At 52.8% G+C, this 22,357-nt stretch overlaps 8 protein-coding genes across 8 annotated transcripts; 3 read left to right on the plus strand and 5 right to left on the minus strand.

The window, feature by feature from the left end:
• Positions 1–316: 316 nt before the first annotated feature.
• Positions 317–4,198, minus strand: HMPREF1120_03903 (MFS transporter, DHA2 family, multidrug resistance protein). The gene has a single exon (XM_009157992.1). It carries the CDS (start codon positions 3,131–3,133, stop codon positions 890–892), a length of 2,244 nt encoding a protein of 747 aa, XP_009156240.1. The 5' UTR covers positions 3,134–4,198; the 3' UTR covers positions 317–889.
• Positions 4,199–4,343: 145 nt separating this feature from the next.
• Positions 4,344–10,578, plus strand: HMPREF1120_03904 (6-phosphogluconate dehydrogenase). The gene is made up of 5 exons (XM_009157993.1): positions 4,344–4,843; positions 4,938–6,804; positions 6,852–7,447; positions 7,532–7,619; positions 7,691–10,578. Exons 3-5 carry the CDS (start codon positions 7,415–7,417, stop codon positions 9,121–9,123), a joined length of 1,554 nt encoding a protein of 517 aa, XP_009156241.1. The 5' UTR covers positions 4,344–4,843; positions 4,938–6,804; positions 6,852–7,414; the 3' UTR covers positions 9,124–10,578.
• Positions 4,976–6,965, minus strand: HMPREF1120_03905 (3-dehydroshikimate dehydratase). The gene is made up of 2 exons (XM_009157994.1): positions 6,379–6,965; positions 4,976–6,298 (listed from the first exon to the last, which is right to left on the minus strand). The coding sequence occupies exons 1-2, from the start codon at positions 6,769–6,771 to the stop codon at positions 5,648–5,650; spliced, it is 1,044 nt and encodes a 347-aa protein (XP_009156242.1). The 5' UTR covers positions 6,772–6,965; the 3' UTR covers positions 4,976–5,647.
• On the minus strand, positions 9,142–10,619 carry HMPREF1120_03906 (alanyl-tRNA synthetase). Its single transcript, XM_009157995.1, has one exon. The coding sequence runs from the start codon at positions 10,284–10,286 to the stop codon at positions 9,396–9,398; it is 891 nt and encodes a 296-aa protein (XP_009156243.1). The 5' UTR covers positions 10,287–10,619; the 3' UTR covers positions 9,142–9,395.
• Positions 10,620–10,760: 141 nt separating this feature from the next.
• Positions 10,761–13,234, plus strand: HMPREF1120_03907 (zinc finger protein GLI). Its single transcript, XM_009157996.1, has one exon. It carries the CDS (start codon positions 10,922–10,924, stop codon positions 12,323–12,325), a length of 1,404 nt encoding a protein of 467 aa, XP_009156244.1. The 5' UTR covers positions 10,761–10,921; the 3' UTR covers positions 12,326–13,234.
• On the minus strand, positions 11,173–14,552 carry HMPREF1120_03908 (uncharacterized protein). Its single transcript, XM_009157997.1, has 3 exons — positions 13,686–14,552; positions 13,488–13,625; positions 11,173–13,418 (listed from the first exon to the last, which is right to left on the minus strand). The coding sequence occupies exon 1, from the start codon at positions 14,075–14,077 to the stop codon at positions 13,715–13,717; it is 363 nt and encodes a 120-aa protein (XP_009156245.1). The 5' UTR covers positions 14,078–14,552; the 3' UTR covers positions 11,173–13,418; positions 13,488–13,625; positions 13,686–13,714.
• Positions 14,553–14,878: 326 nt separating this feature from the next.
• On the plus strand, positions 14,879–17,336 carry HMPREF1120_03909 (uncharacterized protein). Its single transcript, XM_009157998.1, has 2 exons — positions 14,879–15,666; positions 15,724–17,336. The coding sequence occupies exon 2, from the start codon at positions 15,729–15,731 to the stop codon at positions 16,485–16,487; it is 759 nt and encodes a 252-aa protein (XP_009156246.1). The 5' UTR covers positions 14,879–15,666; positions 15,724–15,728; the 3' UTR covers positions 16,488–17,336.
• Positions 17,337–17,906: 570 nt separating this feature from the next.
• Positions 17,907–21,371, minus strand: HMPREF1120_03910 (uncharacterized protein). Its single transcript, XM_009157999.1, has 5 exons — positions 20,744–21,371; positions 20,472–20,670; positions 20,201–20,402; positions 19,721–20,125; positions 17,907–19,668 (listed from the first exon to the last, which is right to left on the minus strand). The coding sequence occupies exons 1-5, from the start codon at positions 21,007–21,009 to the stop codon at positions 18,701–18,703; spliced, it is 2,040 nt and encodes a 679-aa protein (XP_009156247.1). The 5' UTR covers positions 21,010–21,371; the 3' UTR covers positions 17,907–18,700.
• Between the last annotated feature and the right edge of the window lie 986 nt (positions 21,372–22,357).

The raw sequence follows: 22,357 nt of genomic DNA on the forward strand, positions 1-22,357 counted from the left end.
TCCGGCCGGTCGATCGCGGATCAAAAACCGGTCGGATTGGAACTTCCATAGAGCAAGATCAAGATCAATGTCTGAGACCTCAGGGCTTCCTCTCTGCCGCACTGTACAATAATTTACCTTAGGTACGATATGCTTTAGGTTCAGTTTCACTTTCTTATTGGGTGAAGCTGAGGTACTTGCAGTAGTGGGGATGATGGTTTGTAACCTCATCGTTCGGTGTGTTCGTTCAAGGCTTTGGAGGTACCGGGTATCTTTCTCATCGGCCGAAATCTCAAATTGTTTACTAGGTAGTAAGCGGTACTACTTCGGCCGAAATGCCAGACACGCTCACTGCACTCCGAGCCACTACAGTGGATTGATGCGGGTAAGTATACAGGACTAGTACTGGAGCAAGGAGGTTCTTAGCACTGGCGTGTATTTGGTCAGCCCATATGCATCTTTCTCCTGACAGACTGCGAGAAGCAGGTCTCATCTTCCGATATACAGCATTGTATATTGGGACAGGTTCCGTCTGCGCCATACTCCCGGGCCTTCAAGTTTTGCTTTCTCAGTTCTAGTCCCCATTCAAGCATAAGTCAGTCTATCTCATCTATGTATTTCGAAAGCTGGGCGCCACGCGGTTTGCTTAGATATTCCATCTATCCCTCTAACTTTCGGTCCTTGGGAGTGTGTCTATGGTACCTTTAGCCTCGGCCCACGGAAAGACTTTGTCCATGTCGGCCTTCCCTGCTCTAACTCAAATTAAAAATACTAAAAGGCAAGTAATGACCGTTTGCCACCTGAATTTGGACCATCCTCTTTCTGTGGGAGGTGCGTTGGATGAGTGTCTCTCATGACTGAGCTGGATTGTCCACAATGAACCCGATCAAGTGGTCTCGTCAGGGTCGGCTTAATCGCGCCGCCGATGCCCGCGAAGCCCGCGGTAGGCGGCTTCGAGTTCTGCGGGAAATTGGACCGGCGGCAGAAGTGGAAGCGGAGGCAAAGTCGATGTTGAAGGTGAGGGTCGCGCAGGATCGTACTTCGGCTGAGACTGGGAGTTCACTGGCGAGTGGACAAACGACGATGGGTTGTCCTGCTGCGGGCGTCGTTGATGTTTCGAAAAGCTTTTCGGTCTGGAAGAGGCGTCCTTAGTCAGTCTGCGTCGTGGTGATGGTGGAGGAGGAGTAGTGGCGTTGGGCATGGCGTTGGGATTGAGCGTGACGGTGCTGTTGTTGAGGGTGTTGTATGTAGGAGTCGCCCGCGGCGTCGAAGGCCTGGGCGGCGAGGGCGGGGACGTGTCAAAGTTGAATGACTTGTACAGCTCGATGTCGCTTTGTTGAGGGCTCACGGATCCCGAACTGTCGGGAACCATGGTCGTCGCTCCGCTGGAGACAGTCGTGCTGCGGGGTTTCAGTTCGTCGGCAGGTTGTTGAGGCGGCGCAAACGTCAGCTTTGTATCTGAATCATCTGGATCGTTGCGGGCGTTTGGGGTGGTAACCCCGTTACCAAGAGCTTGATCTACTGCCCCTGGTCCCTTTGGATCGCTAGGAACTGGATAGAAGATGGACTTGATGACAAAGGCAACACATATGATTATTCCTAACCCGCCCAGGCCGACACCCATTAACCAGCCGCCGCGGATGCCTGCCATCGGGTCACGGCCCTCGCTGTTGACATGAACCTCGACAGTCGATGCCAGACCGAGTCCCAATGAGATGGAATAGTTGACCACGGTACTGATGAGGCTTCCCGCGACGCCCTGTTGTTGAGGAGGGAAAAAATTGGACATGATAAACGTAGCCGCCGGGAACGACATGTCCATCCCAAAAGGCATGATGAGCAAGCTGACGAAAGTCCAGGTCCAGTAAGGCGTCCCACGAACGTCTGGATCAATGGCAAGCAGCAGTGGACCGAGTGTGAATGCCACCAAGGCCCAGAATAGAGTCCATGAAGGCCGACATTTCCGCATCATCCAAGCGGTCAAAATTGAGGCAATGAACGCAACAGGCACAATTGGCACAACCCGGACAGCGGCGTCCAGTGGCGTCTCTCGCTTAACCCCAAGAAGGTATCTCCAGAGAAACCACGTCCAAATGCCAAAGGTCGCCCAACCGCATGCGACCGCGCCCAGCACGAAGCCGACTTCAGCTTTCAGCATTTTGAACGGAACAAGGGGCTGGCTCGCAATCTTGAGTTCGGTGATGATGAAGAAGGCCATCAGCAGAACACCAATGATAAGGAGCATGAAAATGTATTGGGTGTTCCAGCCCGAGGCCGGCGCTGACACGAGAGCCACTTGCACACAGATCAGGCCGCCAACCCCAGTAATGGCTCCAAGCCAGTCCATATCTCCGAGTTTCTCTTTGACCGGCCGCAGCTGTTTTGGTGTTGGCGGCGGAGAAGGCAACACGAGGTGCGCACAAGCGGCCAGAAGACAGCTGACAATGGCAAGGGTGTAAAAGCTCCACCACCAGTATGCAAACTTGGTGAAAAGGGCGCCGAATATCATTCCCAGGTACGCACCAACGGGTGCGCAGAGTCCAAATATGGTGAAGGAGAAGATCTTCTTTTTCGAGCCAGGCGGATATGTTCGACCCAACACGGCAAGTCCATTCGGCACCATGAGACTGGCACCAATTCCCTGAAATCCCCGGGCCACAAAGAACAGCTCATAGCCTACATAGTGGCTCAGGCCTGCAACCACACTCCAGCAGCTGAGAAAGCAATACCCAAGCACTACCAGCGTTTTGTGGCCAAAGATATCCCCCAGTCGTCCGCCAACAAGTATGAAGGTCCCAAACGACAAGGCATATGCTGCGACGAGCCACGGAAGCACCGAAGGATTGCGTATCGAAAACGACCTCGCAATGTCGCGGCTGACAGGAAAAACTGTTGTCAGGGTCGATTGGGGGATCAGTTGAAGGAACGCCACCATGATATTGAATATGATCTCTTGATGCCATGTCATCTTCTGACAAAGCCACCCACCAGGAGGCCCGAGTGCACCACCCGGTGGACCCATGGGCGTCTGTCCACCCATAACTGGCTTTTCTGTGATGGACATCTTGTCGCCAGTGATCTGGGGGGCGTTACGTTGGGGGTGACGGGGAGGAATAGTCAGCTGCAATCCGTCCATGCCTTGAGTAGGCATCATTATCCAGAGGATGTTCGCATGTATGCAGACCCGTCAATGACCCTTCAAGAAAAGGTCAGGAGGAGGATATCGGCGACAAGCAAGGCATATATGGCTACTCAAGGGAAAAGTTGGGAGAACGAACAGACGCCGATGATCATATACCAGAGGAACGCGCCTGGAAACGGCCGAAGGCTTACCCCGGGCTTCGACGAAAGTAAGGAAATCCCAATAAGCATCCTGCAGTATGCGCATCGGCGCCGACTTACCGTTGTTGGTATTGTTAGAACGACTTCGGCCCACGTTCGTGGTTCGCCAGAGCCTCCTTCTGCTTGGATTGGCATCCTACCAAAGTCCGAGCCGGGAGGCTTGTGCAATGGTAGGTACAGGTGGGATCCTTCAGGGAACTCAGATAAAGACAGGGTATGACATCCCAGCAAGCCACCTCATTTTCAAGCTCAAGCCAATATGCAGGAGTCAAAATAGACCCCCGGCTAGACAAAGAGTTCGGAGCGGTAGATTCCTTCGGGACTGACTGCTGGAGGTCTTGCTTTGAAACCACATACAACATTGGAGTTCTCCATGGCAGTGAGGATGCTGTTACACCCAGGCCAGACACCGCTGGGGTGCTAGCCTTAGCCGGGGCAGGAAGATCATCCATTCATGGCTCGCCCCAACCAACCAATCGACCATGAGATTCAGCAAAACAATATGATCGTCCTGTAGATCGTCGAGGACAATCACTGCCTGAAACCTTGTGTCTTGCAGACACCAATCACTGGCCAGGGATCGTTTGCATCGCTTATCGAACCTTAAGTCGTGTAAGGCCCAAACACCGCAAGCGAGGCAGACTGATAGTGTACCCGGGCCGTCATCTGGTGGCTTCCTCGACGACAGGAGTGCGAGCTGGACGAAACGTGGGTACGGGACGTCCAAAGACATCGATAAGAGGGTCGGCAGGGGCCATGTCTCCCCCTACTACTGCCTATCTCGAGGCTCACCTGAGCTTTCATGCGAGAAGGTCGGAGGATCGGAGGTTGAGGAGATTTGAATAGGTACAGTGGCAGTACTGTAGCTCCAGTCAAGAACTTGAAGTGGACGCAGGCTTGCAGTGATGCCCGGAGATTGAGCCACTAGTCCCATACGAGCCTAGTTCGAGATCGCAGCCAAATGTCAAATTGTGTCCGGATCTATTTCTCCCCTCGCCTTCTCGTTCGTTCTCCGGCTGACAGCAGCAGATACTGTCCTACTCATCCTGTGGCACAGTAGTACGCTGTAGTAGCAGTTGTACCAGCGGTGGATTCCTGCTGTGTTCTTTGCTGGCGTTCACCCCGTGCCAATATGTGTCTTTCCCTCCTCTACCTCCTGCCTTTGACCTCGATATAGATGCTCTGTCAGATGTCGCCACGCTTCTTCTTCCAATCGCGCCTTCTCAAAAGACTAACACCAGTATCAGGCGTCCCGCCTGCGCGTAAGTATATTGGTGTGAAACTGGTACCAAGCAAGACCCCCTGTTGTGCCACTTCCAGTGCCCTTGGGCACTGCAGGTTACTTCTTAGAGTTCAGCCTGGTGCGTGTCCAATGCGGTAGGGTACATACCCAGTCGCCAGCAGCCGGGGCCAGCGGGTCGATGTGCTGAATCATTGATTATGTGCCTATGAGGGATACGGCAGAGAGCACGCAAGAGTCAGCCACATTAAACAGCCCAGCAATCATAGGATCTGGTGAAGGGTAAGTAGATCCACCGCGCGGATATGCCATATCAGCTACCAGCTACTTTGCAAGGCTGTGCCTGGTCTCTTTCTAACGACAGCACCAAGGACAGGGCAAATACGGGGTCCGACCCATGAACAAATGATAATGCTCGGTCGCCTCAGGTGAGCTCATCTCAATTACCGTGAAAAATGGGACCGGTGCCTGGGATGACTTGTAGTTGTTGACGCTGTGCAATGCTTTCATTATCGACCCAGTCTAGTGCAGCAAATAGCATCATTGCATGACTCCATAATGTTCGAAATGTACATCCGGGTACCGTCACATGCCAATGGTGTACTTCTCCCTCGACGGCACGCAATCTCTTTACAGCCTTGGGACTCGACGAAACCCTTCTTACATTCCTGGAAAGTTTCTTTGGGGGCCGCAGACGTTCCCGACTCACCTACGTTACGTGTATGACAGACCTTTGAGCACCTGTCACCCCTTCGGGCCTCATCCAAGGCGATGCCTTGCCCTTAATCGCGTGGCTGGAAACTTTGTGTTCTATGTACAGCAGAACGTACCGTGACCTGGGGGTTATCAGGTTGCGCTGCAGGCAATTCCGCCGGCTGTCTCACATGCCAGGTTTGAGCTGGCCCGCCCAATTTCGAACCCAACGGTCTGGCTTCTTGTTGGTGAATGGGTTGGCTCGCCGAAGTAAGACACGTGTCGGCCTTTTACCCAGGTCGCTACGAACTGTACACAAAGTGACATAGTGTCCCCATTTCGGAACATCTGTTCAGGCTCGTCTGACTGGACCCTGGGCACTTCGTGTGCCCATCAGACTGTGTCTTCCGCTGCTTTGAAAAGTCTCTGCACCGAGCTGAACGCCTTCTTTGCAAAAGGCCCCAGTTCGTCCCCATACTTTTGTGGCCCTTTGGAATCGAAAATTTCTACCGACACCCAGCTCCGGAACCCTGTATTGAAGACTGCTCTCGTGAAGTCTTCGATAGGCAGGTAACCTCCGTCATAGGGAAGAGGACGGTAGTCATGGCTCCATTGACCTCGAGGCCTCAAGCCACTCTCGTCCGGTTTGTCTGCCAAGGGTGGTTCGACTTTGTATGCGTCAGAAATCTGCAGGAAGAATATCTTCTCTGGCGGCACGGTCCTGGAGAGCTCCTCGCAACTGGTTTTCCACCTTCTGTCCAACTCGGCCTTCTCTATACTCTCGATCAAGCCTGATTTGGTGGTTGGGTTGCCCCACTCGCCGCCAGCACTTTGGAACGTATCCAGGCATAGACCAAGGTTCGGCCGGTTGGCTCTCTTGACAATTTCCCAGACGTCTTTCCATGAGGCAGCATAGGTGGCCCAGCACCAGTTTTCGTATGCAATCTTGAACCCCTTTTCCGCGAAGATATCTGCCAGCTCGGCCAGGTCAGAAGCCATAACATCGAAACTGGAAGATATCTCTTCGGCATCAGATGATCCAATCTATTGTTTGCCGTCAGCATATTGGTTTTCGCTTCCCTCCCACAACATTGGGTCCTACGCGAGTCATGACTGTCACTTACCTGAAGCATATCTGTTCCAACGGCCTCCATGATTGACATCCAGCCCCTGGCTCTTTCAAATGCGTCCTTTCTCTCATCGCTTCCTTTCGGCCAGCCCTCAAAGTTGGCAAAAGGTTGCAAAATCAAGATTTTAAGGCCATGTTCTTGGCAGAGTTTTCGTATCTCTCGGCCCACGGACTGGAGTGTTTCGTAGTCCTTCGGATCGATTTCTGACTTGGTTTCCGAAATCTGTTGACCATAGGTCAAGATATCGGGCATGGAAAGTTCGATGGCGTCGAATCCTGCATCAGCGATGGCTTTGAGCTTCGCCGGGAGGGTGTGCTTGGAATCATTATGGCCTATTGAACATGAGGCATAGCACACTGGAATCTTTTCTCCCTTGAACTCCGCCATCTTCTTGGGGCAAGAGCGGCTGCTGTTGAATAGGTAAGTTTGTCGCTCAGTCTGTTTATTGTGTTTTATATCTTCCCTAGGATACGCGCTGCGACAATCCGAATATTGATGTCTTCGTTATGGTTTCATCGAAGGGACCGTCAACTTCAAGTTGAAATGCAACGTTGTACTAGGTATTTTACTGCACTGGTCTGATCGGATGTCTGATGTCGTCGCCGCTTGACGTGGAATCTTCTCTCCACATGCTTTGCGCTGTTTCCAGATACGGAATGACGTCATGCCGGCGTCAACACCGGAATAGAAAGTGCAACTTGAAGGCAAGAGCCAACGGCAATTCAAGATGCAAAGGATGGAGCACATCTTGAAGTCAAGCGCGACCCGTCCAACGGCGGATCTGCGGACCATGTACTGTACGGCCCATAGTACTACTTCATACTGACGCAGTCATTCGGATATCGACCTCCGATAGAATCTGATTACCACTAACTTTCAAGTCGATACAGTCTTGAGGAGATAGACTTGAATCATCCAAGTCCATACTGCAGTGCTTGAAAGTGTCGTGCCTCTCCAGTTTTTCACCACTACATTGACCTTCAGAACCGCAGCATAAAAGACTAGGACCAACAATATATCAACCGCCAAAATGGGTGAAGACAGCGGCCCCGAATTCAAAAAGGTAAGCCACTGTGACAGTTCGGAGTGGCTTCGAAGATCATCAGGCACAAAGACCCCAACGGCTGACTCTATTCTGACAACATAGCTTGGCATGGTTGGGGTGGGCAGCATGGGAGGCATGATGTCTCTCCTATATGCCGAGCACGGAGTTGAGGTTCATTATTATGACCCGAGTGAGTGCCCTCGTCTTGCGGTGGTGGAAAGCGTCGAGTATTCGTATATTTTAACGAGAAACAACGAACAGAGGAAGAGAATACCCAAAAGCTAGAGGAGGAGGCAAAGGCTATCCATCTTGAACATCGTGTCGTCAAGCAGAAAGACTATAAAGACCTCTCTGAGAGTCTGTCTTCACCCGGAGAACCCAAACTCTTTGTTTTCAGTACCCCACATGGCTCGGTAGGCGATAAGATCGTCGAGGGCCTTCGCCCGTACTTGAACAAGGGCGATATCATCCTTGATTGCGCCAATGAGCACTGGGAGAACACTGAACGACGGCAGAAACAACTGGAACCGGACGGCATCCACTACATCGGCTGTGGTGTAAGCGGAGGATACCAGAGCGCCCGATCCGGCCCGTCGATGTCACCTGGAGGCAACTTTGAAGCATTGAAGAAAGTCCTACCGTTCTTGCAACGAGTTGCGGCGAAGGACAGGGAAGGACGGCCGTGTGTCACGGCGATCGGCCCTGGTGGAAGTGGCCATTACGTGAAAATGGTCCATAACGGAATCGAACAGGGCATGATGTCGGCCATTGCAGAGGTTTGGTTCATCATGAACCATTGCCTGAAAATGAAGTACGAGTGGGTTGCGGATGTGTTCGAGTCGTGGAACAAGGACGGCCCACTGCGAGACAACTTTCTCGTCTCCATCGGAGTCGACATCAATCGCACCAAAGATAAGGATGGAAACGTTGTTCTCGCCAATGTTCTGGACAAAGTTGTCCAAGATGTCGACAACTCGGAAGGAACAGGAGTGTGGACCTGCGAAGAGACCATCCGTCTCCATGTACCATCGCCGACCATTGTTTCCGCCCATCTTTTCCGCCTTGCATCAGCCGATGCGGCGCGGCGGCTTGCAGTGAACAAGTCCTTCAACGGCGGGGTTGAGCCAGGAGTAATCAAGCTGGAAGTGCCGCATGAAAAAGCCATGCCCTCATTCCTCGAGGATCTGAGACTGGCGCTGTACGCGGCATTCTTGTGCTCGTTCGTGCAAGGCCTACAAGTGATCAAGGCTATGGACCGCGAGAAGGGCTGGAACCTCGACTATCGTGCCACCCTGCAGATCTGGCGTAGTGGCTGTATCATCACGAGCGACTACATCGCGGATCTGTTGGACTCGGTTCTTGCGCGGCCTGATCACGACGACGACAACCTGCTGGCCAACAAAGAGCTCGGCGACGAGTTGACCAGATGCTTTCCGGCGTTGAAGAATGTCGTTATCAAGAGTTTGGAAGCAGACGCATACATCCCCTCGTTGAGTGCCACGCTCGAATACCTCAAATACTCCGGGTCGACTGAGCTGCCCACGCAATTCATGGAGGCAGAGCTCGATTACTTTGGAGAGCATAACTTTGATCTCAAGTCCGAAGGGCCTGGCGAGCCAGTCAAGGGTAAGCATCATTATGAATGGAAGCCGGCCAAGGGCATCGCCGACAAAAGGCAACCAAACAAATTATGAGACGATGAATTATGAGCGTTGGTTAACCTCAACTTGAGTTGGCCGTGTCCAACGGCAAGTCCTTTGTTGGACTATGGTATATAATACAAGGTTTCAAATTTGATCCGTCTACACGCTTTCGTCTATTTGGTTTTAAGCTGAGAACGATAGGAATCATAGAGCTTCTACGCTCTACATACACCAACAGCACAAACATGTCCCTATACAATAAAAAGTCATCACCACCAACATTGGATCATGGCGTCTGGCGGCTAGGGTCCCCTAGGTTAATGTCATGCGACGGTATAAGAAACGCGACTCGTGCCTTTATTCCGACTGATTTTCTTAACACCGACCTTTCCACACAAATCAGTAGAATCGACATGAGTCCCACCACAAGGATAGACCTCTGCACCCACGATCTTGACGACGCGATACTTTTCGCCGGGCGCAAGTCTGAGGCCGCCGGCCTCTGGAGAAGGGATCAAGCGTTCCAATCCCCGATCACGGAAATCTTCTTCGGTCCAAAAGTCCACTTGGACAGGCAATGCGCGCGCAACGTACTCGTCGACACGGGTCTGGATGTCGGCTTTCCATTTCCCCTCGATCAGACCCTTGAACTCGCAGGCTGCGCTGTCGGGAAAGTGGCTGGCTTTGAGTTCGTCGAAGTCGGCGATATGCGGTTCCAACAGGTGGCGGACTGCTGCGCCTAGGACGTGCCCTGCCGTGTGGAGACGGGAGTAGAGGATGCGTTTGTCGATGTCGAGGTGTTGTGTGATGGTTTGGCCGGTGGTGAAAAGTGATGATGGAGGAGGAGAAGTGGTGGCGGTGTTATTGTTGGTGGTGGTGTTGTTGTTGTCGTTGTCAAAACGCCCAAGATGCAATACCTGTCCATCGTGCACGCAGTCCATGCGCACTGCTGATACGCAAAACGTCGTTTTGTCGTCGAGGGACTTCATTGTTCCCGTATCCGAGGGTTGCCCGCCGCCCTGGGGGTGGAAGATGGTTTCTCGCGTCATCACGACATAGTCGGCTTCTGTGGTGGAAGTTTTGAAAAGTTGTTGGTTCGCTTCGATGAGGGACTTGAAGGGTGTTATGGACACCACGGTGGTGGGGAGGGCGTAGAGTTTGGCATCGTGCTGGAAAGCCAGGACGGTTCGGGGAATTTGGGTTCGTGTTGACATTTTCTTCTCGAGTCTGAGGTTTATTCGCTTCTTTCTTGCCGGGTCCTTCGTGACAGAAGTCGGCTAGGGTAGGAACTCGAGTGATTCAGGTTGATTCTTCTTGGGCAAAATCGTCAAGATTGAATTGATTGGATATCATCCTCATGATAGGTGGGCATGTTTTAAATGTCTTTCGTTTCCAAGGCGGACAGTCTGCACCGACCGGACTTACTTTATAGAAAGAGACTTTTGCTGAAAATACATACTGTACACTGCCGGTTCTACCACCAAGGATTATGCGTGTACAACGTTGTACTCCCGCTTGCAGTGTACCTGATCAAAAGGCGCTGCCAGGGCGGGACGTTGTCACCTTCTATTTTGGGTAAGCTAGGACGAATCCAGTTGGTGTACGTAAGTTCTCTAATAATGAGACGCGAACACGTTTAGCGCGTTCCAAGCTATTCTAGCAGGCAGGTTTGACGAGCTTCACCCTGCGCAACATGCAGTGCAGTGAAGTTTGTAGATGTACGTTTTGACACCTCACCAAAGCCCCATCCATCACCATGACATTTGAATAGAAACTGCATCCTCATTCATTATTGTCATTGTCACAACCACAGTGACCATCTCTCCGCCGCCAGGAGTCCCTGCCTGCCATGGAGGCGGACATAGACAGCCCCAATTCGGGGTCGCCATTGTCAGACATGGACTCTGACGACTTCCCTGAAGATGTTAAATTCAACGACCCTCCGCGCTCAAGAGCTTCTACGATTTCCGCCTCAGATGATGATCTAGCATCACACTCCAGCGTGACAGCGTCGCGAGTCTTCGACATGCCTCCTGCGAAACGCCGCAAGACAGGCCTATCAAGCTATGACCATGCCACACCTCAGTCAGGATCTACTGCTGCGGGAGGTCGATCTCGTTCACGGTCGCCTACAGGCTCGATCTCGAGCGATAGTTCGGGCTCTGTGCCTACCTCACCGTCTCACGCCAATCTCGGTCCTACTCACCCGCTTTCGACCGCGTATGCCGCGGCGCAAGCCAATCCAGAGAATCCTGAAATGGCCGACTACGTTCAAGTGACGAGGTGTCTCTGGGACGGCTGCACCGACCGAGAGCAAGGAAACATGGACAATCTCGTGACACATATCAATGATGTGCACATTGTCCCGCGTCAGAAAAAGTACTACTGTGAATGGGAGGGATGTCCTCGCAAAGGTCAGCCACATACTAGCGCCTACGCGTTGAAAGCCCATATGCGAAGCCACACAAAGGAAAAGCCATTCATGTGTTCCTTACCCGAGTGTGACCGCAGCTTCACCCGGTCGGACGCACTGGCCAAACATATGCGGACTGTGCATGAAACAGAGGCGTTGCGGCCAAGTGACCCCGTTCCTAGAGGGCACACGGGAGGCATTTCCAATGGAGGTCCCACTTCCAACACCATCAAGAGACTCAAGTTGACGATGGGTGGCAAGGCAAATGGAGACAAGAAAGCTGCCCTGATGGGCGATCTGCCGGAGTTGCCAACCCGCTACACTGTGGCCATGATGGGCATCAATCCGGATGACGTTGAAATGGCCGATCCGGATGCCTCAGACGAGCTGGCAGATGCGGTTGATGTTGACAGCGTCCCGTCGACTTTACCTCTCCCTGCCGACTACTGGCCTGCCGAGATTTGGGAAGGCATGGATGAATATGAGCGCAGTCTCCCTCCTTCTCAATATTTCCGATTGCTGCGTCGACAAATCTGCTGGGCGGAAGAGGAAGGCCGGGAACTGCAACGTGAGCTTGAGGATTTACGATCCAGATTCGAGGACAGCCAAGGTAACATCATCAAGCGAGGAGCAGGTGATGAGAAAGGAGCGGATGAGAACCGTCGATTGGAGTGGCAGCAGGTGGAAGAGTTGTTAGATACGATTCTACGGGCCGAATGTGCAAAGGTCTTTGAGTCGCTCGGGGCAGAGAAACCGCCTGGGGTTGAGGAGATGGATCCCTGGGATTTGCTTAAGTCGCTGCCTCGGACCCTGCCGCAGTTGACGGCGAACGATAACTAGAAAACGAGTGGCGACCGTGGCCGACGGGGCGAGGAGCAGAGTTATTGAACGTGTACCAATTGGTCCAGAATCAGCTCCCAGGGATGTTGTTTGTTTGAGCCATATCATTCCACGAGGGGTTGTTTTGGGCTTGCAGTGGCATGGCCGATATTGTATGAACATGAGAGAAAGGGCTGAGAGGCCGAGCCATCATCACCGGCCTCGCGGAGATGATTGAATGAAAACGTCAGAAAATACCATACGTCGAAGTTTTGTTCCCTCGTCTTCCAAGGCCTGTCTGCGAGTTGAACTATTAGCGGCCTCCCCATGCGACAAAGAGCCTCAACTCTTCTGCCAGTCGACATCCTTGTAATGTAACAATATGCAGCTCACCTCTGACTCATACGTCTCGCCAGGAGAACCGTTGTTTCCAACCCTGGTCTTAGTTCAGTGGCTGCCTGGGCTACAAAGAATGCAAGATGGTGGGATATCCCGTGACGTTGGTGACAATGGGACACAGCATGTCAGCAATCTGGCAACATTCAACATTCAGCACATTATGATAGGACAAGAAAAGTCGCGCAACTGGGGAACGCGGCATGGACATGGAAACATAGTATGGAGTCCTATTACTACTGCACGGCGTATGAGGTCCCGTCTTCCCGCGCGGTGAGTGAGACCCGGATTTGTACAATGTTGTATGTACTGTACGATTGGGACTGGGATTGGAATGGGAATGGGAATGGGATTCTGATGCAGTGGGATGGGATAGGAGCCGGAAAACCACATCCAGTGTGGGTGGGTTTCCAGGCTGCCAGTGGTTCCGTGCCAGTAGCAAAGAAAGTGGGCTTTGACGTTGATTGCTTCACAGGGCACAGTGGATGCAGTAGTGGCATGCAGTGCACAGGTGGAAAGGCGCACAGCCTACACACACACACACTCTCTCTCTCTCTTCCCTTCTTTCGATCTTTCTTTGCTACTCGCCTTCTTTTGGCCCCCGTGGGATGACCTTTGGAAACGACAGCACAAGCGACAGTAGTGGTATTGTACTGATGCGAAATTCAATCGCGCTGTAGAAACCACCTGCATGTGTCGGCAGAGTTGTGGAGAGAAGCTGTAGTAATTGTTCAGTTCTGTAGCAACGTATCTTGAACGGGTTTAGGGCTTCGAGGCTGTGACTCACAACTCGAAAACGCCCGGGGAGTCGGAGCCAGTGGATGGCAGGGGGGTTCAATTATTGGAGCCGATGCGAGGATTGGCAACCGGTTGAGCCGCCATGCGGTGCAGCTGAACCAATCGATTCGATGGATCGGGGGGGGCACTACTATCTCACTTGCATGCTTAGTGGGTGTACCTTCTGAACAGCAGGTACGGTAAGTACGGGTAATGCGCAGACTGCCAGAGTAATACCTAGGTACCTAGGTAGCAATGCTCAGAACAGATCAAGTACGTTGTACTGCATGGTGTCGAGAGAGGTCTGAAGTATGAGTTGAGAGCAGTGACGAAAACCGCGACGACGCAAAGCAATCGAAAAAAGCAGGTAGATACGGGATCGAGAGTGGGAGAAAATGGAGCCTTGAATGCCAGTGACGGTGGAAACTGAATGCCCCAGCACTGGCACTGCAGTCTTGTGTGACGACGCGTAGTAGGGCGTCCAGTCTCCCCAGAGAAACCTGGAAGGGTACTCTTCCGTAACCGTGCCTTTCCTGATCCATGCGGTGGTGGCCTCCGGGACAACTGGATGGTCAATTCGGCTGCCGCGGACTCCACCATTTATGAGTCAACAACTCAAACTTGAACACAGCCCATGGACTGGCCATGCAATGAAATGCGTTTCAAGTGCAACAGCAACCATAACCGCAGCCTACCATTTGGTCCTTTTGCCCTGGTCGACTGCAGTGTAGCTAGTAACATCATTGCGGTACGGAACTTGCAGGCATCAAGTGTAAGGTAATGGCAATGTGGCTATATCGCTTGTAATGCTGGTGAGAATGGAGGCAGGACTGCCATTGTTGCGTGGATCTGGGAACTCAGAAATAAAGTTACGGCGGGTACAGTATATGTTCGTGCCAGTTGTGTCTGCCTTATTCGCGGAGATTGAGAGACACTCTCCGACAGATGAAACCGCCTGCTCAGTCGCAGCATGTACTTCGCATTCCTCCCTCATTTTGAATCCAGTAACGCAACTGTTACCACGGGAGTCGCATGTGCGCTTCCACACCGGCGCAGGCGAACATCACTTTTGTTGGTTTGAGAGATGTCACTCGAGCTGTAACTACCTAGTAGGTCGGTAGGTACAGTACCTGTGTTGCAGGGCAGTGTCATCTGCGGTATCAAGCCGTCACGCTGGGTAAACGGCGGGTTCCTGTATCAGGACTAGTTAGCCAGGGTTGTACTATGTAGGCGACAGCTACGCATCGGCCAATCACAACTCGTCAATAGCGAGCCCTGGAGCCCTAAACCCAGACTAGTTCTCCCGCGTCTGACCCGCCGTGCCAAGGCTGACTGGCGTTCGCACACTGGGCCTGCGCTCCTCTGCACCCGCTGCTGCCCTCGAATTCCCAACTGGCGGCACTCGCACCGCATCCTTTTCCCACTTAAACTTCTCTTGTCCCCGTGCCTGCTGCCTGATTTTCTCTTCCCTCTCTTCTCTCCATCATCACACAACCCTTCCAAGAAAACATCACCAGGACTTCATCAAACAATGGAGTCATTCTGATTTCTCTCGTCACCCTTCTATCTCGCTCACTGGCAAGATAGACTCTGTCATCAGCTTCTATGCTCACAACCACCCGACTCTAACCTCACCCCTCGTCCACAGTCTCCACCCGGAGTTTCTGTGAACAAAGACTTCGTTGCGTCTCCTGCCTCGAGCTCTTCACTCACAACCGCAACCATTCACGCGTTGGATTTCACATCCTTCACCACGGATCAACAGCAAACATGGCGTTCCCCAACCCCAAGATCAACCGCTGCAGTGCCGCAGAACCAACACAGCTTCAGCCAGGACTTTCAGCTCTTCGCCGCTCCGGAGACCCTTCCTCGCGTCTCTCCAACAGCCTTGCGTGCGCAGGGGATATCGAGTACAGCCCCTAAGACCCAAACCCAACGGCTGCAACAGCTCAGGCATCTCTCAGTCTCTAGCAGAGTGTCTCCAGTACAATCTTGTCAGTCACCGTCTCAAGGGTCTTTCCACTCAGTAAACCACCGGTCTTTCTCAAGCCCAGCATTGCCAAACCCTAGTCTGCAGAAACAGAGCTTGCGCTATCTCGCTCACCTGCAACGACTTCCCCAAGTTCCTCCATTTGACTCAACCACGTCTGTTCCTCATCGAAACAACTCCGCACCAGGTGTTCCACAAGGTATGAAGATCCCGCCAGTCGTTGCTCAAGCCAAGCAGCCACTAACTTTTTCATCAGTCGACATGTCGACCCTCTTTGACACCACGTTTCTTCCTGGGGGCGATTTATTCGCTTCCCAGGATGAATTCCTGGATTTCGGCACCAACTTCCAGCCAACAGGCTATACCGCAGCTACCGACGCTGCCCTAACGCCAAATGATGGCACTGTTTCTCCCACCGATTTGTTCAGGGATGATTCGATCATCATGTCTGCTCCACCCTCCACTGCCTTCCCTAACCTCAGCACTCCGGAGTCGGGCTACCTAGAGTCTCCGGCTATGGCCAGCAGTGGCCTGAACACTTCTCCTTTGGAGGATGGCCTTCTCGATGGCCAGTTGAACTTTGCCGAACTTGACAGCATGGCACCTTTGTTCCCGCAGGATGGCTGTGATCAGTTTGCTCAACAGCCCGTCCAAACTGAGCCCATGCCACCCAAATCGAGCTTCAGCAGCGTGAACAGTCAGTCTGCCTCAAAGACTGCTTCGCCTATGGTCAGGCAGAAGTCTTCTCCTGGCCGACCGCCGTCGATCCCTTTCACTCATGGCCGCAAGCACTCTGAGACCCACGGTATCAGCAAATCCTCCAAGCCGCGCAAGTCCTTGCCAGAAATCACCATCGACAGTGAGGATGACAAGGAGACTGCCAAGCGAAAGAAGAACACTGCTGCCGCTCGAAAGTCTCGACAGAGGAAGCAGGAGGCGGCCGAGGCCGCCGAGGCAGAGATCCAGCGCCTCAGGGCCATCATCTATCGCCTCGGAGCGGACCCCGACGCCGGAATCTAAATGTTTTTCAGTGATGGAGTTGTTTGTTTGATGACGGTGACGAAGGGAACTACATCGGCCGTAGCATTTCACTGTGCTCAGTTTCGATTGCAATGCATGGGACATAATTACGCTGTGGCTGCCTTTGGTGGTAGCACCACAACACGCAGCAGCATGACGCTTGGGGTTGGAGGAATCGATCCGTCGACCCGACAGGGCTGACATCATCCTCCTTCCGCCACGTCACCCCAGCTTTTCGGCTTTTCATATCCTTTTCCTTCATGCCGGTCAAGGCGATATCATCGAGGTTGATGAGCTTTCCCCGTCAGGGCTTGCTCAGGCTACCTCTTGCACATGGAGTTCATCCACACATCGCAACGGCACCTGTTTGTTCTCCCGCGAGCTGACGTCCGAGTTCGTTCCTTTCGGCCCACGTAACAGTGGGCTCCGGAAGCAGTCGACTCGATGTCGACGTCCTCGGCTGCGGCCCTCGCATGGGTTATTGTGTTTGTTTTGTGTTTGGCCGGTTCTGACTGTCTCCCTTCCTCCTGCAAAGACACGGGGTGTTCCCCGGTTCTTCAAGGGCGAGGGATCGACTCGTGGCCTGTAGCGTGTGTTTTATTTTCCTTTGCAGGATACATCCCCATCTACCAGCCGGAACTCGAGAGGGTCACGGTGGGAGGGAAACTGTATCCAACAAAAGTCAGTCCAGTCTCTACCTGTTTACATAGCTACCACTTTGCTAGCACCGAGCGCGCAGGACAAGCAAGCCTATCTTCTTGATCCCCGTGTCTCCCTCTCCATGCTCTACTTGTCCAGTTGGAGTCATGAATGCAATGCAATACAATGCAATTCAACTTTGTCTGTCCATTCCTCTCAAGTGTGCTTATCCAGTCTGTTTGTATCTCTATTCTGTGATTGTAGAAATTTGACTGTGCTCATGCCAGTCTGTATTTTGCACTCTATATTCTTTCTTGTACCACTCAAAATCTGCATTCAAACATCAGAGATAGTGCTAGAACTACCTCCATAGGTCCTCATGACATTGTAGAGACGTGTTGTTTCATACATCTTGCATTATTACTCGAGGTTTGCCAGCAGCCTTACCTAGGTAGCCTACTAGTTTCACGGTCCCTATTGACGTCGACAGGCGCCCCTCCTGTTCTCTGTTTTATCCATCGATATGATGCTACGGCACAGTAACTTCAGCAGACAAATTTTGGCTGTTGTTGCCGCTCAACTCTGCACAGGCATGGCTTTTGGCATCGCGGATGCATGGAATAGTACTGTAGTAGCGGTGCATTCTTGGTGTCTAGGGCTGTTGTTCCGTTGTCGAGTTGGTCATGCCCAACCCTGCATCTAATGCTAGAAGTCACACACAGGCAACTGCAAGAACAAGAAGCAAGAGAGAAGAACAGGCACCAGAAAACAAACGCAAAACTCTGTATTGAGGGGTTATTATTAGCTATTACTTATCCTAACTTGCTATGCTATGCTATGTGCTTGTGTTGTGCTGTGCTTGCTGTTCCAGTACCAACTGAAAGGAGCCTCAATCCATTTCCTCGGCCACAATAGGGACCGTGAGTCAAAGATTTGGCACTCCTTTCTCCAAGGAATAAAAGAGAGGAAGAAAGAGGACTAATAAGCCCTTTCCTTGTTCCCTTTTCCTTTTCTCCAGATCCAACGTTACATCCTGGTTCTTCTTCTGCCCATTTCCTTCCAGTCGGTAGCAAAAAGCAGTGGCTTTCAAGCGGGTATCTCTTTTCTCATAAAGGACCAGACTTGCATAAGCGGGGTATCTGTAATTGAAAAAGTCGCACAATCGATCAATCCAAACAAAAAAGACAAAATTTCGATCTAGTAGTGGTGATTGGTTTTGGGGTATCCTGGGAAGAAAGCACACATTCGGAAAATCGACGCGCAGATGCTGAGTGAGTGTTGTTCGAGTTTGTCGTCAGTCCTGGTTGGAAAGATGAGACTTGCAAAGCTGGCAACGGGACAAAAAGAAAAAGCAAGCCATGATCTGGGTCTGTTGTCGGGTCCAACCATGGATCGGGCTACCTTTCACTGCCGAGGCCAGAGAGACGAGAAGGGCTGCGAGGAGGTAGCGAGGGAGTGCTATAATTCTTCTCGTCCCACCACTTCTCAAACTCAACTGGACTGGCCGCTCGAGACAGTCGAGATGGATGTGACAGAGACGTGCGTGGAGTCTTGACTCTGGCCTCGTTCGACCTTCAAGCCGTCGCCTTGACCTCCGGAGCGGCCGCGGTCGCAGACTCGGGCTTGGCCACAAGATCTTCCGGCACGACATCACCCTTGATCTGAGTCGACTCGGTTGCCTCGGTGGGCTCGGAGGTTGTGGCGGCAGGAGCAGGTGTCTCGGAGATGGTGGTAGCTTGGTGAGCGCTCGTCTCGGTGGTGGCGGTTTCGGCGGCGGGCTCGGCATCGGCGGTGGCAGACGCAGGTTTGTCCTTTGGTTCTTCAGACTTCACCGCTTTACTAGCGCGGCGAACAAGGTTGCCAAACAGTTTGCCTGGGATAGGGGACTTTTCACGCTTGTGGTCATTGGTAGCCTCTTCAGTGTTTTCATTGTTCTCGGTTCTCTTCTTGTTGAAGAAGAGAGAAGTCCGGCGCTTGTTGTCCCGGGTAGGACGTTCTTCCTTGGTCTCGGTAGGGGCGTCGACAACGGCAGATTCGGGCGCTGCGTCAGTGCTAGCGGCAGCAACAGGGTCTTGAGCAATCGCTTCAGCGGCCTTGTCTTCCCTGGTCTCTTCCTTGTGCTCCTCCTTGTGTTCCTTCTTGCCCTCTAGCTTGGCCTCGGTCTTCTTGATGAAACCCATGAAGCCACCCTTCTTCTCGGTCTTAGGGGTGGTAGCGGTTTCAGTGGCAGCAGGCGTGGCATCCTTGGCAGGCTCTTCGACAGCAGGAGCGGCGGAGGTCTCGGCATCGACAGGAGCAGTGACATCAGCGGTGTTGATAGGCTTGGTATCAATGGGCTCGTCAAGCTTAGGAGCGGTCTCAGAGACAGGAGGGACGTCCGAGGCAGTGGTGGCTTCCTTCTCCGTCTTCTCGGTGGTCGGGCTGGTCACACGATGCTTGAAGAGGTTACCAAAGACAGAGCCACGCTTGGCCTTCCTGTCAGTGGTGGCGGTGGCCTCTTCTTGGTTCTCTTTCTTGTCGGCAGTGCCAGCGGTAGCGGGAACTAAACCATGTTAGCTGGGTGCGCCTTTTGGCGAAGTTGAACAGAAACTTACCAGTAGCGGCAGTGACGGCAACAGCAGCGGCCTCAGCAGGTCCACCAGCCGTGACGGTTGTCGGTTCTTCGCCGGCCTTTGCTTCCTCTTTCTTGTCCTCGGACTCGGCCTTCTTCTCCTCCTTCACCTCCTTCTTGGCCTCAGCCTTCTCTTCCTTCTTCTCGACAAGCTCATCCTTCTTGCCACGGAGGTTGCCGAAGATGCTGCCACGCTTGCGGGATTGGGAGCGCTCTTTCTGAGCTTTGGCCGCCTCGTCAGAGCTGCTAGACGCGCTGGCGTTGTCGGCAGCTGGAGCAGCAGTAGTAGCGGCGGCAGTGGCAGTTGTGGCATCGAGGGACTTCTTGGGTTCCTTGGACTTTGAGCGCGGGGTCTTGACAGCCGCTGGAGCAAAGGTGGGTGGTTTTGCTAGAGCTGCATTAGCCGACGATCATTGGTGGAACACATAGTTCATCCCAAAAGAGTGACCATGATGTAACTCACAATATTCCTCGACGTTCTTCTTGTAGCTTTCACGTCCAGTAATTTCCTCCTTCAGACCTTTGGCCTCCTCGATGGCCTTCTCAATGGCCACGACCCAGCCGTCGCGCTCGGTGGGCTTGGAGGCCTCGAAGCGGTGCTGGTGACCACCTGCCTTGAAAGAGAATTGATCGTAGCCATCCTTGATCACGTTCGAAGCATCGGCCTGCAATTGCATTCGTCAGCCTCCCTCGTCTACGCAAACTCGACGAACATGAGACAAAATTGTGCTTACCAGATTGATGATACCGACGGGGCTGGCCTTGTCCTCGACACGCTTGGCGAAGAAAAGTAGACCCTTGCCGGTCTCGCGAGCCCAAGCGGCGGTGGAGTGCTTTCCCTCAGGCTTCTCGGAGCGCAAAAAGGAGGCCAACGATTCCGAGGTCAATGGCTCATCGGACAACCAGAAGTAGTGCTTGGTGAAGAAGAACTTCCTACAAAACACGGGCAAGTCAGCTTTTTGATTTCCAACGCAGGGCCATAATCGCAAACACACGAGGAACATACTTGAACAGAGTGGGCTCCTTGTATCCCAAGACACCCTCCGAAATAGGTGTGGCTGCCGCAGCTGTTTCCTCCTTCTTCACCTCTTCCGTGGCCTGAGTGGCAGGCTGCTCGGTGACAGCTGCCTCAGCAGGGGCGGACACCGTCGTCTCATCATGAACTGACGTCTCAGCCGGAGCTGTGGACGCCTCAGATGGCTGTTCAGGAAGAACCTTAGGGGTCTCCGCGACGGGAGCGTCCTCGACTGGTTTGGACGCTTCGACAGACATTGTGTGGGATGGAGTTGGGTATGCGTTAATTACGGTATGTGTTGAAGTGCCCAATGTCTCTCCAAATCTTGGTGTTCAAAGCGAATACGCGGCTGAACAGATGTTATGAAGTTTGATGTGTTGAATAATGATGAGGACAATAGTACTTGGGAGGAGCACAAGTCAAGTCTCGTCCTTGAGGGAGTGTATGAAGATATGAAGGATGGCACGAGATGCAGAGGGGAAGAAGCGAAGACGCTGGATCAGGGTAGAAGGGTTGGATTGAGGAAGAAGAAGACAGGATTGGACCAGCGAAGGGAGCGAGATTGACGCGCAGGCAGCGTGTGCAGTGTGAGACGATTAGTAGAGTCTGCGAGGCATCCTTAAGATTTTTTGTCGTATGCCAGGCTCATGGCTGGGGACCCCCTCGGGCTTCTTTGTTTTGGGTTGCCTGGGGCCTGTCCGGCATTATCCAGTCGGGGGTCGGTAGTGGCCTGTAGCGGCCAGTCAGTGCACGGCTGGGCAGCTAAGGAGAGATTTGGAGGCGGCACTAGACTTCTGCTAGAGACCCAGTGGGCAGGGGCCCGGGAATGCCTAACAGGCCTAGGGCAGCCCACTACCACCGCCGCGCCCTTTAACTGGAGCGCCAGCCTCCAACGGCCCAGAGCCCGATCCACCTCCTGAAGCCTGTCTCTATCTTGCTCCACCAGCTACCAAGACGACCGCCGACCGACTCTCCTGCAGTTTGATTCGAATCACCACTGCCCATCTCGGTTGCCCGCTCGGTGCGACCACTAAACTACTGCGACTCGACGCTGGTTTCCTGCGAGTTCAAGTTGGCAAACATGCGAACAACTGATGAGTTGTTTCATAGCGCATCGAAGTAACACCACAAGGTTGAAGTAATCCCGGAATCATTGCGCCTTGAGATATTACTGTTTACACTATAGATGTGCAACGCTCTCCAGGACCAGGCGCGCTCAGAGTCAGCGTTAACCTCTAACCATACACTGGACATATTAGAACCGAGCCTAAGGGGTTCTTGCGACGGACGACGCGTTGTCCACAGTCTTACCTAACTCCATCGGGCCAAGAGCATCGGCACGTCGAATTGATGGGCCTACCTACAAGTTCCAGGATAGATAGAGTATCGTAGTACCAGATGTACTCTTCTGCTACAAGGTAGCCGGGTCCCGAAGGTGTGCTGCAAACTGCATCTGCAAAGTTCAACTTGAACAGCTGAAGAGTTTCACCCCTCTTTCTCCGCTGATATTCCCTCTTCCCTTCGCGAAGATCACTGCAATGAGAAACTTCAGCGGTTGCTGCAATGGTCATGCGACCATCACTCGGTCCTCTACAGAAATGACGT

The sequence above is a fragment of the Exophiala dermatitidis genome, assembly GCF_000230625.1.
Source record: "Exophiala dermatitidis NIH/UT8656 unplaced genomic scaffold supercont1.3, whole genome shotgun sequence".
Classification (NCBI taxonomy): Eukaryota; Fungi; Ascomycota; class Eurotiomycetes; order Chaetothyriales; family Herpotrichiellaceae; genus Exophiala; species Exophiala dermatitidis.